This window comes from Pseudophryne corroboree, chromosome 3 (genome assembly GCF_028390025.1).
Source record: "Pseudophryne corroboree isolate aPseCor3 chromosome 3, aPseCor3.hap2, whole genome shotgun sequence".
In the NCBI taxonomy this organism is placed as follows: Eukaryota; Metazoa; Chordata; class Amphibia; order Anura; family Myobatrachidae; genus Pseudophryne; species Pseudophryne corroboree.
In genome coordinates this window covers 224,904,904-224,930,743 of record NC_086446.1, presented here as the reverse complement: position 1 = coordinate 224,930,743, position 25,840 = coordinate 224,904,904, and the positions used below count along the sequence as shown (strand labels likewise).

Below are 25,840 nucleotides of genomic sequence, written 5' to 3'. Positions count from 1 at the left end.
GGGAGCACATATGTCCGACTTACATTCACCTCCGCATCAGCCCCAGTGAGTGTAAAAATGAGTACAACAGAACCAGAAACATTCCTGCTCCGGTATTTGTAGGCTATATCACACATAGGGCCTAATTCAAGGTTGATTGCAAAAGCAAAATCTTCCTCTAATGGGTAAAACCATGTGCACTGCAGGTGGGGCAGATGTAACATGTGCAGAGAGATAAGATTTGGGTGGGTTAAATTGTTTCTGTGCAGGGTAAGTACTGGCTGCTTTTTATTTACACTGCAATTTAGATTTCAGTTTGAGCACACCCCACCCAAATCTAACTCTCTCTGCACATGTTACATCTGCTCCATCAGCAGTGCACATGGGCCCTCATTCCGAGTTGTTCGCTCGCAAGGCGATTTTAGCAGAGTTACACACGCTAAGCCGCCGCCTACTGGGAGTGAATCTTAGCTTCTTAAAATTGCGAACGATGTATTCGCAATATTGCGATTACAAACTACTTAGCAGTTTCAGAGTAGCTTCAGACTTACTCGGCATCTGCGATCAGTTCAGTGCTTGTCGTTCCTGGTTTGACATCATAAACACACCCAGCGTTCGCCCAGACACTCCCCCGTTTCTCCAGCCACTCCCGCGTTTTTTCCGGAAACGGTAGCATTTTTATCCACACGCCCATAAAACGCCGTGTTTCCGCCCAGTAACACCCATTTCCTGTCAATCACACTACGATCGCCGGAGCGAAGAAAAAGCTGTGAGTAAAAAAACTATCTTCATAGCAAAATTACTTGGCGCAGTTGCAGTGCGAACATTGCGCATGCGTACTAAGCAGAAAAACGCTGCGATGCGAAGAAAATTACCGAGCGAACGACTCGGAATGAGGGCCATGGTTTTCTCCATTATGGCCAGTACACACTGGGAGATTTTATCCAGTGATATGAGCTGAGCGATTTAGCACAGAACGCTCAGCACACATCTCTTCCCTGCTCAGAACACAGCATGATGTGTGCTGAGCAAGGGGTTGGTAACAGGGGGGATGGCGCTCATTTCATCCAGCGGTGAAATGAGCAATGTGCGGTGAAATGAGCAATGTGCAATCTAGCACCGGCGATAGCGACGTGCGGGGCTGCGCATCGCTACCGCTGTGGGGCCTACACACGGAGAAATCCGGGGGTTAATTTCTAAGCAATCTAGTCAGATTGCATAGAATTTAAGCACGGGTCTCTCCATGTGTACCCTTTAGAGGAAGATTTTGCGATCAACCTTAAATTAGGCCCATAGTGACAATCAGTCCAATGAGCAGAACTAAGAAGATTTTTTAAGATCAATAAAATAGTTTGCTGTTTTCAGGTAATGGCTCAGTAGAAACAAGTGTTCATTTAAACAAAAGGATGTATTTGAAAGCGTGTGAGTCATACTGTATATACTCAGTACTGAGGCCAATCCATCCATTCTCTATCCTATCCTGCTCTGAATAAAGGGCCTGGTGATGACTACTATTACGTATAGAAGTTGTTAAGATGACGGAGTTCTCCTGGTCAGACCTGAAATGTAGTTACTGTCAGAGAATCTACTACTATGCCAATTAAGCTGTCACACACACTCCTAAAATGAATAAGTTGCTTGTATACCTATTTTGTTTTCCGCTATTTCTTTTAAGGACTATTTGTTGGATGACTGATGTGCTGTTATCTCCAAATTTATCTTAACCAAAGCAATAGCTGGAAAATGGAAATGTACTTCTCAGGCGCAGTTGCTGACTGATAAGAAGCCGCGCTCTACATTTTACATGGACTAATATTTTACCTGCGGAAAGGAGTAATGAAAATCAATATTTCCACACTGCACACAAAGCAGCTAGAAGACTGATTAAAAGGGGTCTTTACAACACAGTCATAAGAGTGGTTGCAGAGGAATGCCTTAGGGACATGATCAAGCTTTCAAGTTATTTAAACAATAATTAAGATGTGGGCGGAATCAATGACTTCATAGGTACAATAGTTCTAAATAAATGTAATAACAGACATGCTCCAGGGATACGGCTGCAGCAAAAAGTACACTAACTTCACTGAATGCAGTGCTTTTATTTTATCTAAAGGTGTCTCTGACATGAAGCAAAGGGCTCATTTTTGCTCCTGGTAAGCAGTGAAACACATGGGATGGGTATGTATTACACAGGATTTGACTGCATGCTATAGTTCATCCCCCATAATGCCACAGAGCTCCGTTGGAAGAACAGCAGTCTACTTGGATCCTGCTCTGAATCACACAGGTGCTGCTGTACATGCATGCAGGTACCCCTTCAGCAGTGGCGTAACTACCGAGGGTGAAGGTGGTGCACCTGCTATGGGGCCCTGGCTGCTTCCAGGGCCAAAAGCTCACCCAGCACCCTGCCACTGGGTACCTCTGAGGCCCGCCACTCCCCCTTCACCCCCGGCCGCAGGAAAGGATGTAGCGGGGCCCACACAACGGCAAACATCGTCCCAGCCTGTGCAGTCCGCTCTGCCCCGCCCCGCCCTGCCCTCTACCTGACCGTCAGCCGGATGTGCAGTGCCGCGATTTGCGGGTATTTAGGGGCGGGGCTTAATGGCATCAGAGGTCTGTGCAGTAATCAGGTAATGTCTTTCCTGCTCACTTACCCCTCCCTCTCTCTCTCCCCTGCGCACTCCCTCTTCCTCTCTCCTTTCTCTCTTTCCTGCTTCCTCCCCCTCTCTCTCCCCCACTCTCTCTCCTGCTAACTCCCCCTTTCCCTCCCTCCCCCGTCTCACTCCTGCTCACTCCCACTCCCTCTCTCTCTCCCCCTCTGTCTCTGTCTCCTGCTCACTCCCCCTCCCTCTCACCCCCTATCTCTCTCCTGCTCACTCCCCCTTCCTTTCTAACCCCTTCTCTCTCTCCTGCTCACTCTCCCCCCCTCTTTCCTGCTGACTCCCACCTTCCCTCCCTCCCCCATCTCACTCCTGCTCACTCCCACTCCCTCTCTGTCTCCTGCTCACTCCCTCTCTCTACTGCTCACTCCCCTCACTTTCCTGCTCACTCCCCCCTTCCCTCCCCCCTCTCACTCCCACTCCCTCTCTCACTCCGGCTCACTCCCACTCCCTCACCCCCTCTCACTCTCTCCTGCTCGCTCCCCCTTCCTTCTCTAACCCCTTCTCTCTCCTGCTCACTCTCCCCCCCTCCCTGACACTATCTCTCTCCCCCTCTGTCTCTCTCACTATCTCTCCCTGATGCTGCCTCTCTCGCTCTGACACTATCTCTCTCGCCCTGACACCCCTCTCTCTCTCTCGTGTTCCCCTCACTTTCGATCCCTCCCTAACACTCGGTCTCTCCAGCTCACTCACCTTCCTCTCTTTCTCTTGATTCCCCTATACTCTCTCTTCAACAATCTCTCTCTGCCCCTGGCAGTGTCTCTCCATCTTTCTCTCCCTGACTCTGTCTCTCCCTCTCTCTCCTCCTGACACTGTATTTCTCTCTTGCGCGTACTATTTCTCTCTCTCTCTGACACTGTCTCTCTCCCTTACTTTACCTGACACTGTAATTTCATCTCTCTCTCTCTCTCTCTCTCTGACACTGTATATCACTCTCTCCCTGACACTGTTTTTCTCCCTGACACCCCCTTCTCTCTCTCTCTTTCCTTGACACCCTTTATCTCTCTGTCTCTCACTGATGCTCTCATTCCCCTCTTTCTCTTGCCCCCCTCCTGACACATACACTCTCTCTCTTACTCCCCCAACCTCTCTCTCTCCCTGATGCCCTGTCTCCCCATATCAACCCTTTCTTTCTCTTTCTCCCTGACAACCTCTCTCTTGCTACTCTCATTCTCTATTTTTTCATGAAACTCTCCTCTCTCTCTTTCTTGCTCCTCTACCTCTTTTGCAGGTATTTAAGGGGCGGGGCCTAATATTGTGATGTGCCCACCAGCATCAGAGGCCTGTGCAGTAATCAGGTAATGTTTCTCTTGCTCATTTCCTCCCCCCCCCCCCCCCCCCACTCTCTCACTCCTGGTCATTCCCTCTCTCTCTCCTGCTCACTCCTCCTCACTCTCCCCCCTCTCTCACTCCTACTCACTCCCCCTCACTCTGTCCTGCTCACTCCCCCTTCTCCTCTCTCTCCTGCCCACTACCCCTCCCTATTTCTCTCTCCTGCTCACTTTCCCTCGCTCCTATCTATCTCCTGCTCACTCCACCTTACTCTCTCTCCTGCTCACCTCCTCTCCTCTCTCTCCCCCCTCTCTCTCCTGCTCACTCCCCCTCACTCTATCTCCCTGACACTGCCTCTCTCTCTCCTTATCTCTGTCTCTCTCCCTGATGCTGCCTCACTCAGACACTTTCTCTCTCTCTCTCTCTCTCCGACACTCTCTCTCCCTGCCTGATACACCCTGTCTCTCCCTGACACACTCTCTCTCTCTTGTTCCCAACTCTTTCTCTCCCTCCCTAACACTCAGTGTCTCTCTCTCCCACTCACTCCCCCCCATTCTCTCTTTCTCCCCCTTCTATCTCGCTGACACTGTCTCTCTCTCTCCCCTGACAATGTCTCTCTCTCTCTCTCTCTCTCTCTCTCTCTCAGACACTGTCTCTTTCTTTCTCTTTCTCCCTGACAACCTCTCTCTCTCTCTCTTGCTTCTATCTTTCTCTCATCCTTTATTTCTCTGACGTCCTAGTGGATGCTGGGTACTCCGTAAGGACCATGGGTATAGACGGGCTCCGCAGGAGACTGGGCACTCTTAAAAGAAAGATTAGGTACTATATCTGGTGTGCACTGGCTCCTCCCTCTATGCCCCTCCTCCAGACCTAAGTTAGTATCTGTGCCCGGCCAGAGCTGGATGCACCCTAGGGGCTCTCCTGAGCTTCCTAGAAAAGAAAGTATTTGTTAGGTTTTTTATTTTCAGTGAGATCTGCTGGCAACAGACTCACTGCTACGTGGGTCTGAGGGGAGAGAAGCGAACCTACCTGCTTGCAGCTAGCTTGCGCTTCTAAGGCTATTGGACACCATTAGCTCCAGAGGGATCGAACACAGGCCCAGTCCTCGGTCGTCCGGTCCCGGAGCCGCGCCGCCGTCCCCCTTGCAGAGCCAGAAGAACGAAGAGAAGTTGAAAATCGGCGGCTGAAGACTCCGGTCTTCATTAAGGTAGCGCACAGCACTGCAGCTGTGCGCCATTGCTCCCTTAGCACACCACACACTCCGGTCACTGATGGGTGCAGGCCGCTGGGGGGGGGCGCCCTGGGCAGCAATTAGATTACCTTACTTGGCGAAAAGCACATAATACAGTCTGATAAACTGTATATGTGCATTAACCCCCGCCATTAAAGTACATAAAAGGACAGAAGCCCGCCGCTGTGGGGGCCGGGCCTTCTTCCTCAGCACACCGGCGCCATTTTCTCTTCACAGCTCAGCTGGAAGGAAGCTCCCCAGGCTCTCCCCTGCAGTATCCTGGTACACAAAGGGTAAAAAAGAGAGGGGGGCACATAAATTTAGGCGCAAAACTGTGTATATAAGCTGCTATAGGGGAAAAATCACTCAGTATAGTGTACATCCCTGTATTATATAGCGCTGTGGTGTGTGCTGGCATACTCTCTCTCTGTCTCTCCAAAGGGCCTGGTGGGGGAACGGTCTTCAAATAGAGCATCCCCTGTGTGTGTGGTGTGTCGGTACGCGTGTGTCGACATGTCTGAGGTAAAAGGTTCCTCTAAGGAGGTGATAGAGCGGATATGTGTGTGGGAGGGTGTCTCCGTCGACAACGCCGACACCTGTTTGGATATGTGTAAGTGCTGAGGTAAAATTATTGCACAAAAGGTTAGGGAACAGAAAGGAAATCTACCCTGGTCTGTCCCTATGTCACAGAGTCCTTCAGAGTCTCTCTATGTTCACTATCCAAAATAACAAAGTATCGACACGGAGTTTAACTCCTCTGTCGACTACGATAATGCAAAGTTACAGCCAAGAGGGCTAAAAGATATTCAATATATGATTATTGGAATAAAAGATGATTTGCATATCACTGATGACTCATCTGTCCCTGACACGAGAGTACACATGTTAAGGGGAAGAATGCTGAGGTAAATTTCCCTCCTCTCATGAGGAAAAAGAGCGGGAATCTCCAGACAAGAGACGGCAGCTTCCCACAAGAGAATTCTCAGGCTGTATCCTTTCCCCACTAGGGCCAGGATGTGTTGAGAATCTTCCCCTTGGGTGTCCTGTTTGCACTAGCTATTCTCAGGGATCCTGCAGATAGTGTGCACATTCTAGTATACTACCCAGACCGGCGATTGTGTCGGCATGGGTTTATAGCGCTGTGGCAGCGTGGACAGGTACCTTATCAGCAGAGATTGAGACCCTAGTATGCATAAAAATATTTTAAGATGCTGTCTTAAGTGATAGATATATAATTATAAAGCATGTCCAAAGGGACATGAGTATACTGGGTCCTAGAGACAAAATCTATGTCGATTTCTGCTTGACGTGTACTGTAGAATATACATTGGACAGATGATGCCGACTTAAGAGGCATATGGAAGGCTGAGGATTGTGTGGAGAAAGGTTCTCGGGCCTGGTCTCCACAGCTATAGCTGGTAATTCTGATATTTTGCCTTATATTCCTGCACAGCCTAGGAAAGCACGACATTATTAAATGCAGCTTTTCGAATAAAGAAACAAGAAAGTCTGAGGTGCTTCCTTTCTTGTCAGAGCCGGGGGCAGAGGAAAGAAGCTGTACAACACAGCTAGTCCCCAGGAACAGCAGTCCTCCCCGGCCTCTACAAAAATCCACCGCATGTCGCTGGGGCTCCACAGGCGGAGCTAGGCCCGGTGGGGACACGCCTTCGTAAGTTCAGCCACAAGTGGGTTCACTCCCTGTTAGATCCCTGGGCAATAGAAATTGTATCGCAGGGATACAGGCTGGACTGTGAGAAGATGCCCCCTCACCGAGGACCCGGCGGGCTTCCCCCCAAGAGAGGGAGCCAGTGTTAAATGCAATTCGTAAATTGTATCTTCAACAGGTGGTGGTCAAGGGTCCCCTCCTTCAACAAGAGGGTGTTATTATTCGACCATGTTATAATCCCGAAACCAGACGGTTCGGTTAGACCCATATTGTATTAAAATCCCTGAACATATACCTGAAAAGGTTCAGGTTCAAGATGGAATCGCTAAGAGCGGTCATTGCAAGCCTGAAATGAATCGGGACATAAGGGATGCATACCTTCGTGTCCCCATTTATCCACCTCATCAGGCGTACCTCAGAATTGCGGTACGGGATTGTCATTACCAATTTCACCAAGGTAATGGCGGATATGATGGTGCTCCTGCGGAAGCAAGGTGTCACTATTATCACATACTTGGATGATCTCCTCATAAAAGCGAGATCAAGAGAGCAGTTGCTGGACAGCGTATCACCTTCTCTGGAAGTGAAACGGCACACGACTGGATTCTATATATTCCGAAGTCGCAGTTGGTTCCTACAGCTCATCTGCCTCGCCTAGGCATGATCCTAGACACAGACCAGAAGAGGGTTTATCTCCCGATAGAGAGAGCTCAGGAGCTCATGACACTGGTCAGGAATCCATTGAAAACCAAAACAGGTGTCAGTGCATCACTGCACTCGAGTCCTGGGAAGGATGATGGCATCATACGAGGCCATCCCCTTCGGCTGGTTCCATGCAAGGACAATGGAACTTACTGGACAAGTGGTCCGGATCACATCTTCAGATGCATCGGTTAATCACCCTATCCCCCAGGGCCAGGGTGTCTCTCCTGTGGTGGCTGCGGAGTGCTCACCTTCTCGAGGGCCGCAGATTCGGCATTCAGGACTGGGTCCTGGTGACCACGGATGCAAGCCTCCGAGGGTGGGGGGCAGTTACACAGGGAAGAAAATTCCAAGGTTTGTGGTCAAGCCAACAGACTTGCCTTCACATCAATATCCTGGAACTAAGGGCCATATACAACGCCCTAAGTCAAGCGGAGTTCCTGCTTCACGACCAACCGGTTCTGATCCAGTCAGACCGCAGGGGCTCATGTAAACCGCCAGGGTGGCACAAGGAGCAGGGTGGCGAGGGTAGAAGCCACCAGAATTCTTCGTTGGGCGGAGAATCAAGTCAGCGCACTGTCAGCAGTGTTCATTCCGGGAGTGGACACGACCTCCACTCGGGAAAGTGGTGACTTCATCAGGAAGTCTTCACGCAGTTTTGCAAATTGATGGAAACTGCCTCAGGTGGACTACATGACGTCCCACCTCAATAAAAAGATAAAAAAGGTTTTACGCTGGGTCAAGGGACTCTCAGGCGATAGCTGTGGTCGCACTAGTAACACCGTGGGTGTTCCAGTCGGTCTATATATTCCCTCCTCTTCCTCTCAGACCCAAGGGCTGAGAATTGTAATAAACGGAGGAGTGTGAACAATATTCTTTGCTCCGGATTGGCCAAGAAGGACTCGGTACCCGGAACTGCAAGAAATGCTCTCAGAGGACCCATGGCCTCTGCTTCTCAGTCAGGACATGTTGCAACAGGGACCCTGTCTGATCCAAGACTTACCGCGGCTGCGTTGGACGGCATGGCGGTTGAACGCTGGATCCTAGCGGAAAAGGGCATTCCGGATGCAGTTATTCCTACGCTGATAAAGGCTAGGAAAGACGTGACAGCAAGACTTTTTCACTGTATATGGCGAAAATAGGTTGCTTGGTGTGTGGCCGGGAAGGCCCTACAGGGGAATTCCAGGGGGGTCGATTCCTGCACTTCCTACAGTCAGGAGTGACTATGGGCCTAAAATTAGGATCCATAAAGACCAAGATTTCGGCCCTATCCCTTTTTCTCTCAAAAAGAACTGGCTTCACTGCCTGAAGTTCGGACGTTGTTACAGGGGTGCTGCATATTCAGCCCCTTTTGTGCCTCCAGTGGCACCTTGGGATCTTAACGTGTGTTGGATTCCTAAAATCCCACTGGTTTGAGCCACTTAAGATCGTGGAGCTAAAATATCTCACGTGGAAAGTGGTCATGCTTTTGGCCTTAGCTTGGACTAGGCGTGTGTCAGAATTGGCGGCTTTGTCATGTAAAACCCCATATCTGATCTTCCATATGGAAAGGGCAGAATGGAGGACTCGTTCCCAATTTCTCCCTAAGGTGGTATCATCGTTTCATTTTGAACCAACCTATTGTGGTGCCTGCGGCTACTAGGGACTTGGAGGATTCCAAGTTGCTGGACGTAGTCCGGGCCCTGAAACTTTATGTTTCCAGGACGGCTAGAGTCAGAAAAACTGACTCGCTATTTATCCTGCATGCACCCAACAAGCTGGGTGCTCCTGCTTCAAAGCAGACTATTGCTCGCTGGATCTGTAGCACGATTCAGCTTGCACATTCTGCGGCTGGACTGCCGCATCCTAAATCAGTAAAAGCCCATTCCACGAGGAAGGTGGGCTCTTCTTGGGCGGCGGCCCGAGGGGTCTCGGCTTTACAACTTTGCCGAGCTGCTACTTGGTCGGGTTCAAACACTTTTGCAAAATTCTACAAGTTTGATACCCTGGCTGAGGAGGACCTTGAGTTTGCTCATTCGGTGCTGCAGAGTCATCCGCACTCTCCCGCCCGTTTGGGAGCTTTGGTATAATCCCCATGGTCCTTACGGAGTACCCAGCATCCACTAGGACGTCAGAGAAAATAAGAATTTACTCACCGGTAATTCTATTTCTCGTAGTCCGTAGTGGATGCTGGGAGCCCGTCCCAAGTGCGGACTCTCTGCAATACATGTATATAGTTATTGCTTAACTAAAGGGTTATTGTATGAGCCATCTGTTGAGAGAGGCTCAGTTATTGTTCATACTATTAACTGGGTATAGTTATCACGAGTTGTACGGTGTGATTGGTGTGGCTGGTATGAGTCTTACCCTGGATTCCAAATCCTTTCCTAGTAATGTCAGCTCTTCCGGGCACAGTTTCCCTAACTGAGGTCTGGAGGAGGGGCATAGAGGGAGGAGCCAGTGCACACCAGATATAGTACCTAATCTTTCTTTTAAGAGTGCCCAGTCTCCTGCAGAGCCCGTCTATACCCCATGGTCCTTACAGAGTACCCAGCATCCACTACGGACTACGAGAAATAGAATTACCGGTGAGTAAATTCTTATTTTTTCCATGAAACCCTCCTCTCCCTCTCTTTCTCGCTCCTCTATCTCTTTGCGGGTATTTATGGGGCAGTGTCTAATGCCGTGAAGTTCCCACCCCCCACAGAGGCCTGTGTAGTGTGCAGTAATCAGGTAATGTCTCTCCTGCTCACATCCCCCTCCCTCTCCACCCTCTCTCTCCTGCTCATTTCCTCTCTCTCTCTCCTGCTCACTCCCCTCTCCCCCCTCTCTCACACCTTCTCACTCCCCATTCTCTTTCTCCTGCTCACTCCCCCTCCCTCTCTCCCCCTGCTCTCCCTCCTGCCCACTCCCTCTCCCCATCTCTCTCTGCTTACGCCCCCTACCTCTCCCCCCATCTCACGCCCTATCGCTCTCTCCTGCTCATTCCTCCTCCCTCCTATGTCTTGCTCACTACACCTCCCTCTCACTCTCCTGCTCACACCTTGCCCTCTCTCTTTCCTGCTCACTCCCCCTCTGTCCTGCTCACTCCCCATTTCTCTCTCCATTTCTCTTTGTCACTGTCTCTTTCTCACTGACGCTCTCTCTCACACACTCTCTCTCCCTCTCTCTCTGCCTGACACCCCCTCTGATACTCTCTCTCTTGTTCCCCTTTTGCTCTCTCGCTAACACTCTGTCACTCTCTTTCACTCCACTCCCACTCTCTCTCTCTTGCTCCCCTTGTTCTCTCTCCAACACTGTTTCTCTCTCTCTCTGACACTGCCTCTCCCTCCTCCTGACATTGTATTTCTCTCTAGTACGCACTATTTATCTCACTCTATGATATTCTCTCTCCCCCTCACTCTGCCAGACACTGTAATTTCATCTTTCTCTCTCACACACCCTCACTCTCCCTGATGCCCTGTCTCTCCCCTCTCATCCCTTTCTTTCTCTTTCTCCCTGAAAAAACTCTCTTTCTTTCTCTCATTCCCTATTCCATGAAACCCTCTTCTCTCTTTCTTTCTCGCTCCTCTATCTGTTACCCCCCTTGACACCATCTTTGTCTCTCTGTCACTCCCCTCGCACTCTTTCTTTTGCTCCCCTAAGAGGCATTGTAGTGACAAAGGGAGGGGGGGCCCTTTTAAGATTTTGCTATTGGGCCCACACAATTATAGTTACTCCCCTGCCCTTCAGGGCTTGGACCCTGGAGGTAGGCGTCTTCATTGCCTTTGAGAGTTATGCCCATGCTTGTTGGTATGAATGAGTCAACCTAGTTTATATGACTAATATATGGTAAATCATTCCTGTGTGGTGTAAATATATTAACCCCTAATTATAGTGCCTTGTTAAATGTCTTTCTGTAGTGCACAGTGAGTCCTCAACGTAGAAAATAACATCCATCTTAACACCTTCATTGCTAGATAATGAACAATATTAATTTTAGGGACATGAAGCTACTTAAATTAGGATTGTGGTTATAGATAATAAGGAAAAACAGAGGGGGTTATTCAGGTTTGTTAGCAAACCAAAAAAGCATACTAATGGGCAAAACCATGTGCACTGCAGGTGGGGTAGATATAACATGCAGAGAGAGTTAGATTTGGGTGGGTTACATTGTTTCTGTGCATGGTAAATACTGTCTGCTTTATTTTTACAGTCCAATTTTTAGATTTCAGTTAGAATACACCTGAAATCTAAATCTCTCTGCACACGTTACATCTGCCACACCTGCAGTGCACATATTTTTGCCCATTAGTGTGCTTTTTTAGTTTGCTAACAAACCTGAATACGGCCCATAGTCCTTCCACAAGTAGTACTTAGAATTCCGATAGAAAAATCAGTGATTTTTTTTTCCAAATAAAGTAGTTTTATTTAAATAAAAAATAAATAAATACCAATGTGAAGAAATAGGAATGCAGTGAAAATGAGCATTTAAACTGGGAACACACTGAAGCGACCGGCAATCGGGACGATTTCCCTTTAGCCTGATTGCCGGTACACACTACAAAATTTAATGAACGACAGAGCATCCTTCATTCGCATACACCAGGTCGCATGCCATATCGTCCGGTTGGCCATGCAGCACAGTTGACCAGACTACGATGCATGCAACGACGGGAGCATGCAAATCACCCATACACACTAGGTGATGTAAATGATTTCTCTTTACAAAACAGCAAATCATCCTGATAATGCTTCAGTAAATAAAATGTGTTGTTTTTTTTAATATACGGCAAACATTGCGTTTCAATTTCTGTACACACAAAAAACACAGAACACAAACAACAAAGTTTCCTACCTTGTTCAGCTCCCTTTTTAACATGTCTGGGGTAAATTGGTCAATAGATTGTCGGAAGTGGAAAGCGTCAATTGCAACAATTTCCGTAGTTAGTCTCCGCCAGTGGTCTCTGTGTAAGAGAAGAAGGAAAAATCTGGCTAGGTCACAGTGTAAGCAGCAGCTCTGCGAGTAACGCACAGTGGGTTGGATGCAGAGATGAATGCAATGTCAACGTTGGACGCAGTGGAGCATTTTATTGCCACTGCGTATGCTTCTAAGTCACAATGCGCATGTGCTGCAATGGTCTTGGGCTGGTGCTCACAGTGTTGATGTATTTGCAAAGTGATTGACAATCAGGAAGCATTTGCAAGCGGTAACAGGTGCGCTGGCAACTCAAACTTAGGCGCAGTTTATATGGCTCCAGTGCGCCTATCTTATGTCAGCCAAGCTGTGCTAGGGCTACTCAGAAGGTTAAATATCGCCCAATGTGCGTCTTATTGTTGCGCCTTTGCTCACAAGCGGCAGATCTCACCATTGTGCATTTCAATGCAAATCCCGCCACTGGCGACACTTGCACATTTTTGCACAACTGCTGTATACTGGATCTCAGCTGTGCAGGCTTTTGTATCCATCTCTGAATCAGGGCCAGTAACATCTACAGTTATATTTTCTAATTCGGTTTGAATATTATAAAAGAACTTGTTAACGTAAAGAAAACATAATATTTTCTTTTTGTTTTCTTTGATAAAGCTGTGAAGTAGAATACATGTAGAAACATTAGTCTGCACAAAACATAACCAAACAATCAGACAGAGCCTTCAGCTGCCGGATTTCAGCAATGTGCTGGATTACTGGCATGGAATTCCCAACCGGTAACTTATTATCTGATACAAAGGAGTAGATTTGCTTTAGTTATATGAATCTCCTTGACATGTTTAGGTTGTGGGATTTCAATTGTACTCTAAACACCATAAATATAAATTTAGAGCCTGCCAGATTTACTCCACGCGGAGAGATACACAAATAGCCACAGAAATACACAAAAATAAAATCTATAATTACAGAAAAAAAAATACTTGTGTCCACAACAGAGAGCGGTGGGAACAATAAACAGATTTCCAAAAATACATTGCTATATGCCTGTGAGGATATTAGGATAAGGGTGCCCTCTCCTGGAGTAGACGGGCATCTCCAAAAACACAGAAGCCAGGAAAACATCACACCAGTCCAGGGTTTTCGTGCAATCTAGCCATGGCTAGGTTTATTGTGCAGAACAAAACAAAACATAAAAGTAAATCCTAGCCTGTCTGGGCACTAACTATAGGTTTTCTCAGAGAGGTGGGACAAGCACAGGCATATGCACAGTACTTACAGTCAGTTAATCACAGTGTCTCTTAACATGCCTGCTGTCGGTTTCCCCAGGTAATGAGACCCCGAGTAAACACTCTGAGGCTGAAGGCCTAAAAAACCTGAAAAATGGGCTTCTCTCTCACACCTATACTCTAAACACACGTACACATGGGGAGAGTTCCCCATAGATGTAGCAAAGAACACTCAGCACACATCTCTCCCCAGCTCAGCACACTCTGTGATGTGTGCTGAGCAAGGGGGGTGGGGTGGGGTGAACGCTAATGAGTGATCTAACTAGATTTGCCCAGCGATAATGACGGGCAGGGCCGCACATCACTATCGCTATGGGGCATACACACATAGAGATACGTGCTTAATATCTAGGCAATCTAGTCAGATTTCTTAGAAATTAAGCATGGATCTCTCCGTGTGTACCCACCTTTAAGATCCCTTATTTGGCTTTTAGTAAAAGCCAACAACTCTAACCAAATCTATTTAGCAGAACAGACATTTCCTGGTGTTTAAATCACATACTGTAGGTCAAAAACCTTAGACAAACATATCTCCAGTTTATCACTTTATCAGTGCTTTTATCACAATGCCCGACACCTTTTCTCCAGCATCACAATATGCACATCTACATCATTACAATCAAATAAATATAAACTGCAAATGGTACGTCTCACTGTAAGCTACCTATTAGTGTACCACTAACAGAACAAGAAAACATATTATTAGCGTTACAGGATTAAACTTCTTTAACCACTTAGCCATACCTCCCAACATTGTTCATGGGCAAATAGGGACACATCTGCGCCCCGCAAAAAGGGGGCATGGCCTCTGGGAAAGGGGGCATGGCTTCATGGAAATGCCGGTGATCATGAGCCACGCCCCTGTTTTATATCACAATGGGGCCATGCCCAGCACTCTTCGAGCTGCTGGCCATGCTCCCAGCCTTTCTGTCTCCCATGAATAGATGCTGCACCCCCCCCCCCCCTGCCCCCACTACGACACTGCTGCCAGCGGGTGGGACAATTGGGAGGAATGACTTAGTTGCCAGTTGTTGGTTTTTTTTTTTTTTTTTTAAAACCTCTCTGAAATTGTCTGGGTTTTTTATGATTGAATTAGGTCAAGAATATATATTTAAAACATATCCAAAAATATTTTATAAAAAAATTAATTGTAAAGCAGACGTTATAGTATACTTACCATTATATAAAGGGGTTGATGCTTAGTTATGGTGCCTGTGCTTCAAGTTACAGTACTTGCTGCTGTAAGGTGCTCAAGCTCTGTGCTCTCAAGTTAACCCCTGGTATCCTAGTTCTGTTGTGGCCGCCCAGTGGTCAGTTCTGTTATTACAATCCTTTGCTCCCAGTCCACCTGCTCTTGCGGTTTAACTACTGGATCCTCTATCTGGTAGGGGGTCTCCGTTTGCTGATGGTGCTGGTGGTTTGCAGGTGGTCTACAATCCATGAGTAAAAACTACATTCAGCCACCTCGTTTCCTTCATTTGCCAATAACTGCTCCCTCAGTCAATTATCAGTCGTCAGATCCCCAACTCAAGCCAAGCGTGACAATACGAAGCCATCTAGCCAGTGTTTGTTTATTGGCAGGCCATCCCCTCTTGTGAAATCTGTACAGGACAAAAAGAGTGTCTGTTGCTTCTGATGGCACTGGTACGATCCACGTAGATCCTTAGAGCACAAACTATGTCCAATGATGCATCTCCCGCAGAGAGGTCCGGTACCTGAAAAGCTGGAACTACAATTTCTTCATTAAGGTGGAACTTAGAAGTCATCATAGGAAGATATCCAGATTTAGTTTGGAGAACTGCTCTATCTGGATGAAATACCAGAAATGGAGGACGACAGGATAGCGGCCCTAAATCTGATACTCTACTAGCTGAAACAATTGCTAGAAGAAACAACACTTTAGCTGTTAACCATTTGAGATACACACAATTCAGTGGTTCCCAGGGAGCTGTAGGGGGAACAAAGTGAAAATGAAGCAATCCTTGGAAAAAAGTGTGAACATCTTGTAGGTTTGCAATTTTCTTTTGGAACCATACAGCTAATGCCGACACTTGTACCTTCAAGGAACGGAGTATTCGTGGACAGCCTCTGCAGATCTGTGTAATCAGTTTCTTCTGGGCCACGCCAGAGCTATTAATATCACGGTGCCCCCTTCCTGTTTGAATTTTCAAATCACCCTAGTCACCAAAGAGATTGGTGGAAAACACATATGCCAGTCAAAAAATCCATCTCACTGATAGAACAGCCACAAAGCTTGCTTTGGGAGCCTTTGTTCTTGACCCTCATGCAGGTACTTTGTTGATCTGACGAGTGGTCATGAGGTCCACTTCCGGCAGTCGGCATTTGTTTACCAGAATCTGAAAGACCACTGGGTGTAAAGCCCATTCGCTTGCATGAATGTCATGCCGGCTGACAGAATCCGCTTCCCAATTTAAGTCTCCTGGTACGAATATTGCTGACACGGCTGGATGATGAAGTTCTGCCTACTTTAATGTGCGGCTTACCTCCTTCATTGCCATTCAACTTCGAGTGCCACCTTGGTGATTGAGGTACGCTACTGCTGTGGCATTGTCCGCGCGAATCTGAATAGGTTTGCCGTGTAGTATTTATTTTGCCTGAGTGAGAGCCATGTATATGTCCCGAAGCTCCAGAATGTTGGCAGATGACTTCCTTCCTTGCCACAGCATCACTGGAACGAGTACTGTTCTGTCACGGCTCCACAGCCCTGAAGGCTGGCGTCTGTTGTCAGAACCTTCCCATCTGAGATCCAAAAGGGTCGACCTATGGAACCCATATGGAATGTTTGAGCTACCAGGATAATGACCGATGCACTTCCTGAGGAAGAATTATTGTCTGAGTTCTAATCGTCTAATGCGGTCTGTTCCATTTGTAGAGATTCAGATGTTGAAGGGGTCTTGAATGGAATTAAGCATATTCTACCATATCAAATGTCGAGATCATTGACCCCAGAATTCGCATTGCTGCATGGATGGACACCCTCCGACTATGTAGCAATCCCTGAATCCTTGTCTGTATTGTGGTTATTTTGTTCAGAGGTAGAAAGATTCTCTGGTATCCAATACAGCTCCCACATGCGTCATCCATTGTAATGGGACTAAGGAGGACTTTTTCCAATTTATGAGCCAGCCGTGAGCCTGTAGGCAGGCTATTGTCACTTGAAGATGGCAGTGAAGAATTTCCTGGGACTGAGCCAGGATAAACAAGTCATCTAGATATGGGAAAATCCTTATTCCCTCATGACGCAAATGAGCCTCCAATACCACCATGATTTTGGTAAATACCCCTGTAGCCAGTCCAAAAGGTAGCACCTGAAACTGGAAATGTTGCTGGAGAATAGCAAACCTGAGATAGCGCTGATGAGAATATGCTATAGGTACACGTAGGTAAGCATCCTGAATATCCAGGGACACCATAAAATCCCCCAGCTTCATAGCCAGGATAATGGAACGCAAGGTCTCCATGTGGAATCGAGGCACCCAAATATACTTGTTCAGAGCATTGAGATTGAGAACGGGTTGGTAGGATCCATTTGGTTTCTGAACTAAAAATAGGTTGGGATAGAAACCTCATCCCCGCTGTGCTGTAGGAACCGGCACTATTAACCCTGACTGCAGTGGTTTCTGAACTGCATCTTCTAGGGCCCTGGCCTTCGATTCCACAGGAGACGGGCTGGTACAAAATAATTTTTAAGGAGGGCTGTTCTTGAGGGAAAAAGCGTAACCGTGAGACACACTGCTTCCTGAACCCAGGTATCTGTGGTGGACTGTAGCCAAACCTGTGCAAAAAGAAGAAGTCGGCCTCCCACCCTGGGATCCCCTAGGTGGAGGCCCGCGCCATCAGGCTGATGACTTGTCTTCTGGTTTAAAAGCTGGGCATCTGGTTGATAAGGCCTGTTTCATCTTAGCCCTACCCAATTTATCTGATTGAGACAGCTTGCTATAAACCTTTCGTCTTGCTTTACCTTGAGCCCGAAAGGGCTGGAAAGCAGGAAATCTGGGTTTATCCTTAGACAAAGAAGGAAATTTCACTTTTTTGGAGTCTGCTTCAGACACAAGGATGTTATCTAATTCTGTGCCGAACAGAATATTTCCAACAAAAGGCAAAGATTCCAGAATCTTCTTGGATTCTGAGTCAGCCCTCCATGCACGAAGCCAGACAGCTCTGCGAGCTACTACTGAGGAGTCTGATGCTTGAGAAGCTACTGTACCCATATTAAAAAAAAAAAAAACTTTTACCAGGCACTAGTAACATATATTTTAAAATACCTTTTGGATGATATCAATACAAATCAGCCGCAGGACGGTTTATGACCTGGGGTTAGCAAGTCAATCTATATGCACTGGAATTCTCAAGTGCAATAAACCACAAAACTCAAGCTATTACTCTCTTGCGCTATACTGAATATATGATATGGCTGACAATAATACCAAATCCTTTATTATATTAGTATATTAAAATTTTTTTATTCATATATGAAAAATCACAAATTATACAACAAGACCGTTCTTAATACCATACAAATCTTTGAAAAAGAGTAATACATATATATTTTACACTATAAGGAGGTGGACTTAAGCATAATCTATGCACAGAAGTGTGTATACTATCTCTGTAAGCAAATGACTTAGTCCATAGATAAAAGTCAATAAATATCTAATAACAGCTGCTAGTGGAACCCGTACATTAATTAGATATCCATGAATAGTTACTTTATATCACAGTTCCTTTTAAAAGTAACCATCCAGTGCAGCACAATTAGCTGTGTGAGAGCCGCTCCAAACGGAATCTTACGTGAGGCTTGAGCCAGTGATGTCAGCAGGAGAAAGTCCCGATAATTGCCAAGGTGGTTTCTGGCTGTGGGGAAACCGGCACCTGTGCTGGCGCCTGCTATAAGAAGTCCTGCTCGACTTCAATGCTCCACGGATCCACACCTCTACATGTCGTATGCAGGCACCGGTGAGCGGCTTCTCTCCTCCCAGCGATAATTCCAGCAGCAAATAAAATAAATAGCTGATATGGAGTACGGGTCCAATTCAAGCAGGGGTCCAAATGCAAAGCTTCTGACGCGTTTCGCTCCTCCCACAGGGGCTTAATCATAGCATCTATACAGGAGAAAGTTCAGTTTACAAGGCCTAATTGTGGTGCCTTATTCATGTTATATGTTGTTTTGTTTATGTGAGTTATTTGGAAGTCATATTAAAAGTTAAGTTTTTAATTTTATTAATGAGTGCCCCAACATAGAGAGTTGTCTTTCCTTCTTACTGTTACCTTATACAGAGGCAGAGTATTCAGATGCACAGCAAATAATACAGCAGTAAATGTTCACAATCGCTCATTTGCATCAGGCACTTATTCAACTACTCAGTACTGCCAAGATAGGCAGTAACTTAGGGGGTCATTCTGACCCGTTCGCACGCAGCGGTTTATCGCTGCGGTGCGAATGGGTGCGGAATGCGCATGCGCGGCAGCCGCAGTGCGCATGCGCGGTGGCCGCAGTGCACATGTGCGACATTGCCCGGCGACAGGGGTCGCCGGGTTACGTTGCAACTTACAAAGGAAGTGGTCGCAGAGCCGACCGCAAAGAAGATTGACAGGAAGGAGGCGTGCCAGGGCGGATCTGGACCGTTTGGAGACGTTTTCGGGGAGTGGTGAGTAAAACGCAGGCGTGTCCAGAAGAACGGAGGGCGGATGTCTGACGTCAAAGCCGGCTCCAGCATCGCAGGGATCGTCGCACAGGGTAAGTATGTCCAGGGCTAGTCTTCTTTTGCTTGAAATTTTTTTAGCTTAGCAGGGCTGCACAAGCGATCGCAGCCCTGCTAAGCTAAAATACACTCCCCCATAGGCGTGGACTAGTTGATCGCAGCAGCAGCAAAATGTTGCTGGCTGCGATCAACTCGGAATGACCACCATAGTGCTCAGGGCCGTTTCTTGGGGCAGGCGAGCAGTGCAACCGCACTGGGCGCCCGCCGCAGCACTAACTGTGGCTCCCTGCTTCCCCCTCCTATTTCTCCCCGAGTAACCCAGTCGGGGGGCGGAGTTTCACAGAATGACGCGGTTGCGTCGTTACGTCACGACGCAACCCCGTTACTCCGTGAAACTCCCCCCCCCCGAGCGGAGTACAGATGGGGATCCAAGTTAGGAAGAGGGAAAGGCCGGCGCGAGGAGCGACTGGTGAGGCGGGCCAAAGAGCGGTAATCGCCTCTGTAAGTATTCTCTCTCTCTCTCTCTCTCTCTCAATGTGTAAAATGGGGACACCTGCCGTAATGTGTGAAATGGGGACTTTTGCCTGCCGTAGTGTGGGGATTTAATGTATCAAGGGCATTGCGGTGTGTGGCATAATATGGTGCAGAGGGCATTACTGTGTGGGGCTTAATATGGTAGAATTTTTTTTCCTGTGGTGGTTGTAATCTGTTGGAGCAGGGTCAAAAACTAAATTGTGAGGTAGTCTTTTCAGACGAGGCCATGCCCATTTAAATGAGGCCACACCCATTTAGATGAGGCCACGCCCCCTTGCTGGGTGCGCGCACAAGGTTTTTTTTTATCTAGGTGGGGGGGGGCACATTTTTTTATGTCATGGGGGGGCGCATTTTTAAATCTCGCACTGGGAGCCAAATTGGCTAGAAACAGCCCTGATAGTGCTGTATAACCTGACTCAGGAGAGCGGGACACAGGGAAACTTAATCCCCGCTTCCATATTCGACCATGCTGCTAACAGACAGCTGAGAGAACATAGACGCACAGCGACTCTGACTGAACTGTATTGTAAAAAGGATCTCAGACGGAAGCGGAATATCAGTTTGTGGCGGGAAACTCGGATGAAACTGGTCATGAACTGGGGAGGGACAACCAGGGGAGCATGTTACTCCCCACTGCTGACATCAATCGCAGGGATTGTGGTCTCTACTGTTCCCCAGAACCTATGATCCCTGCGGCCAAGCGCTGGTGCACCTGAGGTGGCAGCCACGTCAGCGACTGTCTGGTAGTCTCCACCCGAGACAGTAAGGCTGTTATATGCATCTTAAACCGTTAACCAGAAAAGATGCCTTACCTTCTCCCCGTTCTCCAGCCACAGCCTGGGATTGTCAGTATGGACTTGCTAGCAAATCCAGCTGGCGCTCGCCGAAACAGCAGTGTACTTGGAGGTAACAGTTGTCGTGACCCGGCAGAGAGTTGTTGGAGCGACTCTTTCTATTACGCATTTAAGACGCATAGAAAGATCACTCAAAAAAGAAAAAAAGACTATATAAAATAACAAAGCTTGTGGCTGCAAAAAAATTAGCAGCCCAACCTTTCACAGTGGTCCGGCTCTTGCCGCACCAAAAAAAACCCCTGAATTTCCTGAGGCGGGGATATAGGGGGCTGACCTGTTGCATACTGGGAGTATGAAAAGCTTAACTGTTTGGTGCCCGTTCCGCTGTCCCTACCTAATATCCCAAGGTAGATCCTGTGGACTACTGTGGACCCTGATAAAGAAATATTGTTTTTTCAAGCATAGGAACATTGTGACCATCACCATTGGACCAACGCAACTTTGATTTCCCCAGTGGCTGCCAGGTACACACTGGGGGGTTGAGGGGGGTTTCATTTAAATTTCCTGGGCAGCTGCTCCTGTGAGTGTAGCTACCGGGTTGGGGGGTCCTGTTGTGGTGGCCGATCAGCAGTGATTGGCAACATAGCAGATACTGGGATAGTGCAGGTATGCAGAAGGGCCAGGGCATCCCTCTGTGATTGGCAGCTGCAAGAAGATTATCTTCTGGCAGCTGCCCACTCTGCGTTTCTGGCTGGTCACATTGTTTGCGACTATCTCAGAGAATGCACAACTTGGTGTGGTAGCAAACAATGTGACCACGCCAAGCAAATAGTTAAGAATTACACTGGGCAAATAACGGTTAACTTCTCCCACTTTTCTGACATATAGCATAGTACTGCTTAAGCGGTAAATGTAAGTGGCAAGAGGAGCATATTAATCAAGACAAGGAGATACAGTAGATTCTGTAGAGCACAACAAGAAACACCAGCACATAAATGAAAGTGCTACACGTACCGTGCAGTTTCATCTCTATGAGGACGATCCCATCTGTAGCTTTCAGCGCAACCTTTATACTCACTATACTGCTCTGCACCTACACATAGATAACCAGAAGATAAGATGTCACACATTTGTAACAAAGCTAAGAAATTTTTTTTTTCAGCATTATGTAAATATTAAATTACTGAGTGAACCTTAATTTAAACAGTTCAATAACAAAACATGTTTCTACTTGCATGATTAAGAATATTGAGTTTACACATACAGTATGTACATGGTGCCAGGAGGAACTGCAGTTTTATCTCTGAGAACAGTTTGGGAGAGAGAAGAACTCTGTAGTTGAGTGAATTCAGCGATTGAGTTTTAAGTAGAGATGAGTGGTTTGATTTCCTTGGAAACTGAACACTCCAAACTTAGAGGTTTTGAGTGTTTCTGAGCCCCGACTTGGGTCTTTCCGACAAATTTCCGATCCCAAAACGTAATCTTCCCGGCATCAGATCTTGCATGTTTTGGATTGCACATAAGTCCCTACCTTGGGTGCTCTTACACACAGGAGAGCAGAGGGAGAGTTTGGGGGACTGTGGGCTGGAGCACTGTAGAAAAAATGCATTAGCACGCCAGCAGTGTCCCATTAGGACTAGGAGGAGTAGGTAGGAGACGGATTGCAAATAGTTTTAATAATTATTATTAATAGTAGTAGCTGGAGTAGCTGTCTGGTGGAAATGGTCATTAAAGGCATCTTTATTTTCAGTGTGTTTGTTTTGTTTGTCATATAAACGGACTGCACTCTTTTTATTCCTCTAGGAAATACATCATTGCGCAGTATACTATTTTGTTTATCTGTCCAAAAAATAGCAAACATTCTGTCTACTGTGTCTGATACTGCTGCACTTCAGGATGACCTCTTTGTTTTGAATTTTTTCAGGTTAAATAATAAAAAAATAAAAAATTCCTGTTGTCTAAAACGAAATAAAATGCAGTCTTTCTTACTGAATTTAAAAATATTATTCTGTATTTCAAGTAGTGTGTGTTGAGATGAGTGACGCAGCATAAATTACTGTTCTGTGTTGTGTGCTATCCTTCCATCATCTGTAACCCAAAACAATTCTCACAAAGGAGACCTGTTCCTTTTAGTGCATGAAAACAAATTGCCAGTGTGTGTAAAAAAACTAAGGGGGACAGTTACTAAGCAGTGATAAAAGTGGAGAAGTGAGCTAGTGGAGAAGTTGTCCATGGCAACCAATCAGCTGCTCTGTATATTTTTAAAGTATGCAAATTATAAATGGTATGTCAATTCTGATTGGTTGCCATGGGCAACTTCTCCACTGGCTCATTTCTCTACTTTTATCACTGCTTAGTAAATATCCCCTTAAGAAATTAATGCCAATAAACTTGCAGTATGTTTTCTTTCCCATTATCTGCAACCCAAAAGAATTCTTAACTGTAAAAAAATAATTTCTTCAGAAGAGTATTAGCAGCAACCCAGTACTAGTGCTGCAGCCCAGTAACTGACCGTTTCCAAGAGACCCACTGGTGATGATCAGTCAACTTAGCGGTCCAGAGTGAAACACAACATTATGACATCTGGTCAGGCATAAAAGAATTAGCCACATATATTGACATTTCTACTGTGACTCAGTCTGATACAGTAAACATCATTAGAATGGCAGATGATTATTTTAATGATAATGTATAAATTAGCAAAGTACCTTTGAATACTTAGAACAGGGGTGGCCAACCAGTCAGAAACAAAGAGCCAAAAAATCTTGTTAGGCACATCAAAGAGCCGACATCAAGCCACAGGTGCACATGCAAAAATGGGGTGTGGCCTTGTGCCTGCTAGTCCACGCCTCTGGTATAAAATACATTTAAAAAGCCAAATCCACATAAAATACATTTTTAAAGCCCGATCCAACATAAAATACATTTAAAAAGCCACTTCCACATACCCTACTGTGTCACTTCAGCCAGCTACCTCATGTGTCACTCCTGCCAGCACTCTCCTGTGTCACTCCTGCAAGGACCCCTATGTGTCACTACAGCCCCCCCGAAAATACACCTCGTGCCGTTGCAGCAGCCCCTTATGTGTCCTCTGTTTGCCAGTGGGTGTCTCACCTCTAGTATCTGGCTCTCCCAGTTCTCAGTCTCCGTAGTGCTGCTGCTGCCTGTCTGGAGTGCAGCAGTTTCTGGATCTTTTGTGGTCATGTGACTTCGAGTGTTGGGAGCCACATTTGAATAAAGAAAGAGCCGCATGAGGCTCAAGAGCCACAGGTTGGCCACCACTGACTTAGAGGATCGAAAGGTAATTTAGAGCTCCTTGTACAAACTAACTTTGCTTTACTTAAGCTGCCCACCCTCCAGTGTGTGCTCAAAAAGCCAGGAACCCTGTGAGCGATCATCATAGGTGGCTACTTCCTAAATATGTGGAAAACCTGTTGTTCATTAAATTGAACTACAAATTCTATGAACAAGTCATTTGCCACCAATTACATCAAAGTACAGAGACTTGATTAATTCCAGTGAGGCTGAGCAAATATTGTGTGATGATCATGATATTAAAACTGATGAGAGTGAGGATGATAATTACATTTTACAACTGTAGAAATGATTAACAACACTGTTAGCCACCATAAGCCCTTTGGTACCTGGTTTTGTGGGGGCCCAAACAAACCAAGCACTTCAGTCACAAAAGTTGCAGTCCCTGTGATTGTCCCTTTTAATATACAACATCAGGCTGGGTGGGATAGCCCAAGGACAATTTCACTGTGCACCACCTTTCATTATAGTCTTTGCCCACCATGCTGTATTGGTTTAAAGACTACCAGCCTGTTACTCAATGTCTTTTGCGCTCTCTCTCTCCATGTCTCTCTCTTCCCCCATGTTTCTCTTCCCATATGTGTCTCACTCCCCCGTGTCTCTCTCCATGTCTCTTTCTTCCCATGCTTCTCTAACTTTCTCCCCATTCATCCTATATATATATCTCTTGCACATATTTGGAACCCCCTCCCTATAAATCCTGAGTTTGCCCCTTCCCCCATTACAGCTGCCAATAGGGTAGGAGCCCCTATGCATTGCCCAGGGGCCTACACTGCTGTGAAGATGGCCCTGTTAACAGCTGTAGCATAAATAGCACACTGGGTATGCTGAGAATCACAATCCCAGTTTATGACAAATCACAGCTTGGGGGCACATGACTCAGGCCCTGGATTAGAGTGGGCGTGCTGGTCACTTACAGCACCTGGCTGGCTGGACACATACAGCACCTGGCTGGACAGATAAGGAAAAGGAGTGGCGTAGGGTTTGTAGTTAATCTTTTACTGCTCAGACTCTGAGCAGTAAAAGATCAACTACAAATCCCATGAGGCATTGCACCCTTTCGAAGATGGCCAGCACTGGAGCTCCATGTACAGGGAGCTGTGGCCGCTGCCAGGACTAGGGCCACTCTGCTGTAGGGAATTGGAGCAAGCTGTACTCCTGAGTGAGCGACTGACGCTGATGTACCTATAACTCTCCAGTCTGATCCATGGGGAAACTGTTTGTACTGGTCACACTATAAGCACTACTACTGTGCGATTTAACATGAATATGGGGTACTTCTGTGGGTTAATGTGAATAAGGGTGTTGCGGGGGCGCCAAATTACTGCCTTTCCCTTAATGACAGAATCCTAGTTTCGGCCCTGCTGTAGCCACATGTGAGACTGCTCTGCCAGCTGTCTCAAATCTGCCTCTATTGAGACCCTCAGGGAAGGGATTCTGGCTTGCTTATGCAAAAGTCACATCACTTTCCAATTCTGTGTACATGTACTGTACACACTGGTTTACTAGGTGGTAGCTTTAACTGTGTCACTGCTAAAATGTATATCTCTGAAACAGACAATCTGCAAACACCACATAACTGGCATTAACACAATTTTTGTAGTCAATCAGCAATAGAAATGTATATAGAGCAAACTAATTAAACTTTGTACCTAAGCCCTTCAAGACAAGAAATTTGCCAGAGCTCCTGCTCAGTCATCCTGTAGCTGGAAATGTTTGAAAACCGACTCCTGTAATAACCATTACCCAGCTGATACTAAGCAGATGCAGCAAAAATCACAGGAAAT

General features: G+C 46.7%; 1 protein-coding gene across 3 annotated transcripts in view; it reads right to left on the bottom strand.

Moving 5' to 3' along the window:
• Positions 1-25,840, bottom strand: part of LOC135055153 (poly(ADP-ribose) glycohydrolase-like) — a 344,454-nt gene that overhangs the window by 66,864 nt on the left and 251,750 nt on the right. For all 3 annotated transcript variants that reach the window (XM_063958859.1, XM_063958860.1, XM_063958861.1), the window contains 2 exons: positions 21,753-21,831; positions 12,327-12,435 (listed from right to left, as the gene is read on the bottom strand). In XM_063958859.1, the coding sequence (XP_063814929.1) occupies positions 12,327-12,435; positions 21,753-21,831 (188 nt within the window). The remainder of the gene's footprint in view (positions 1-12,326; positions 12,436-21,752; positions 21,832-25,840) is intronic.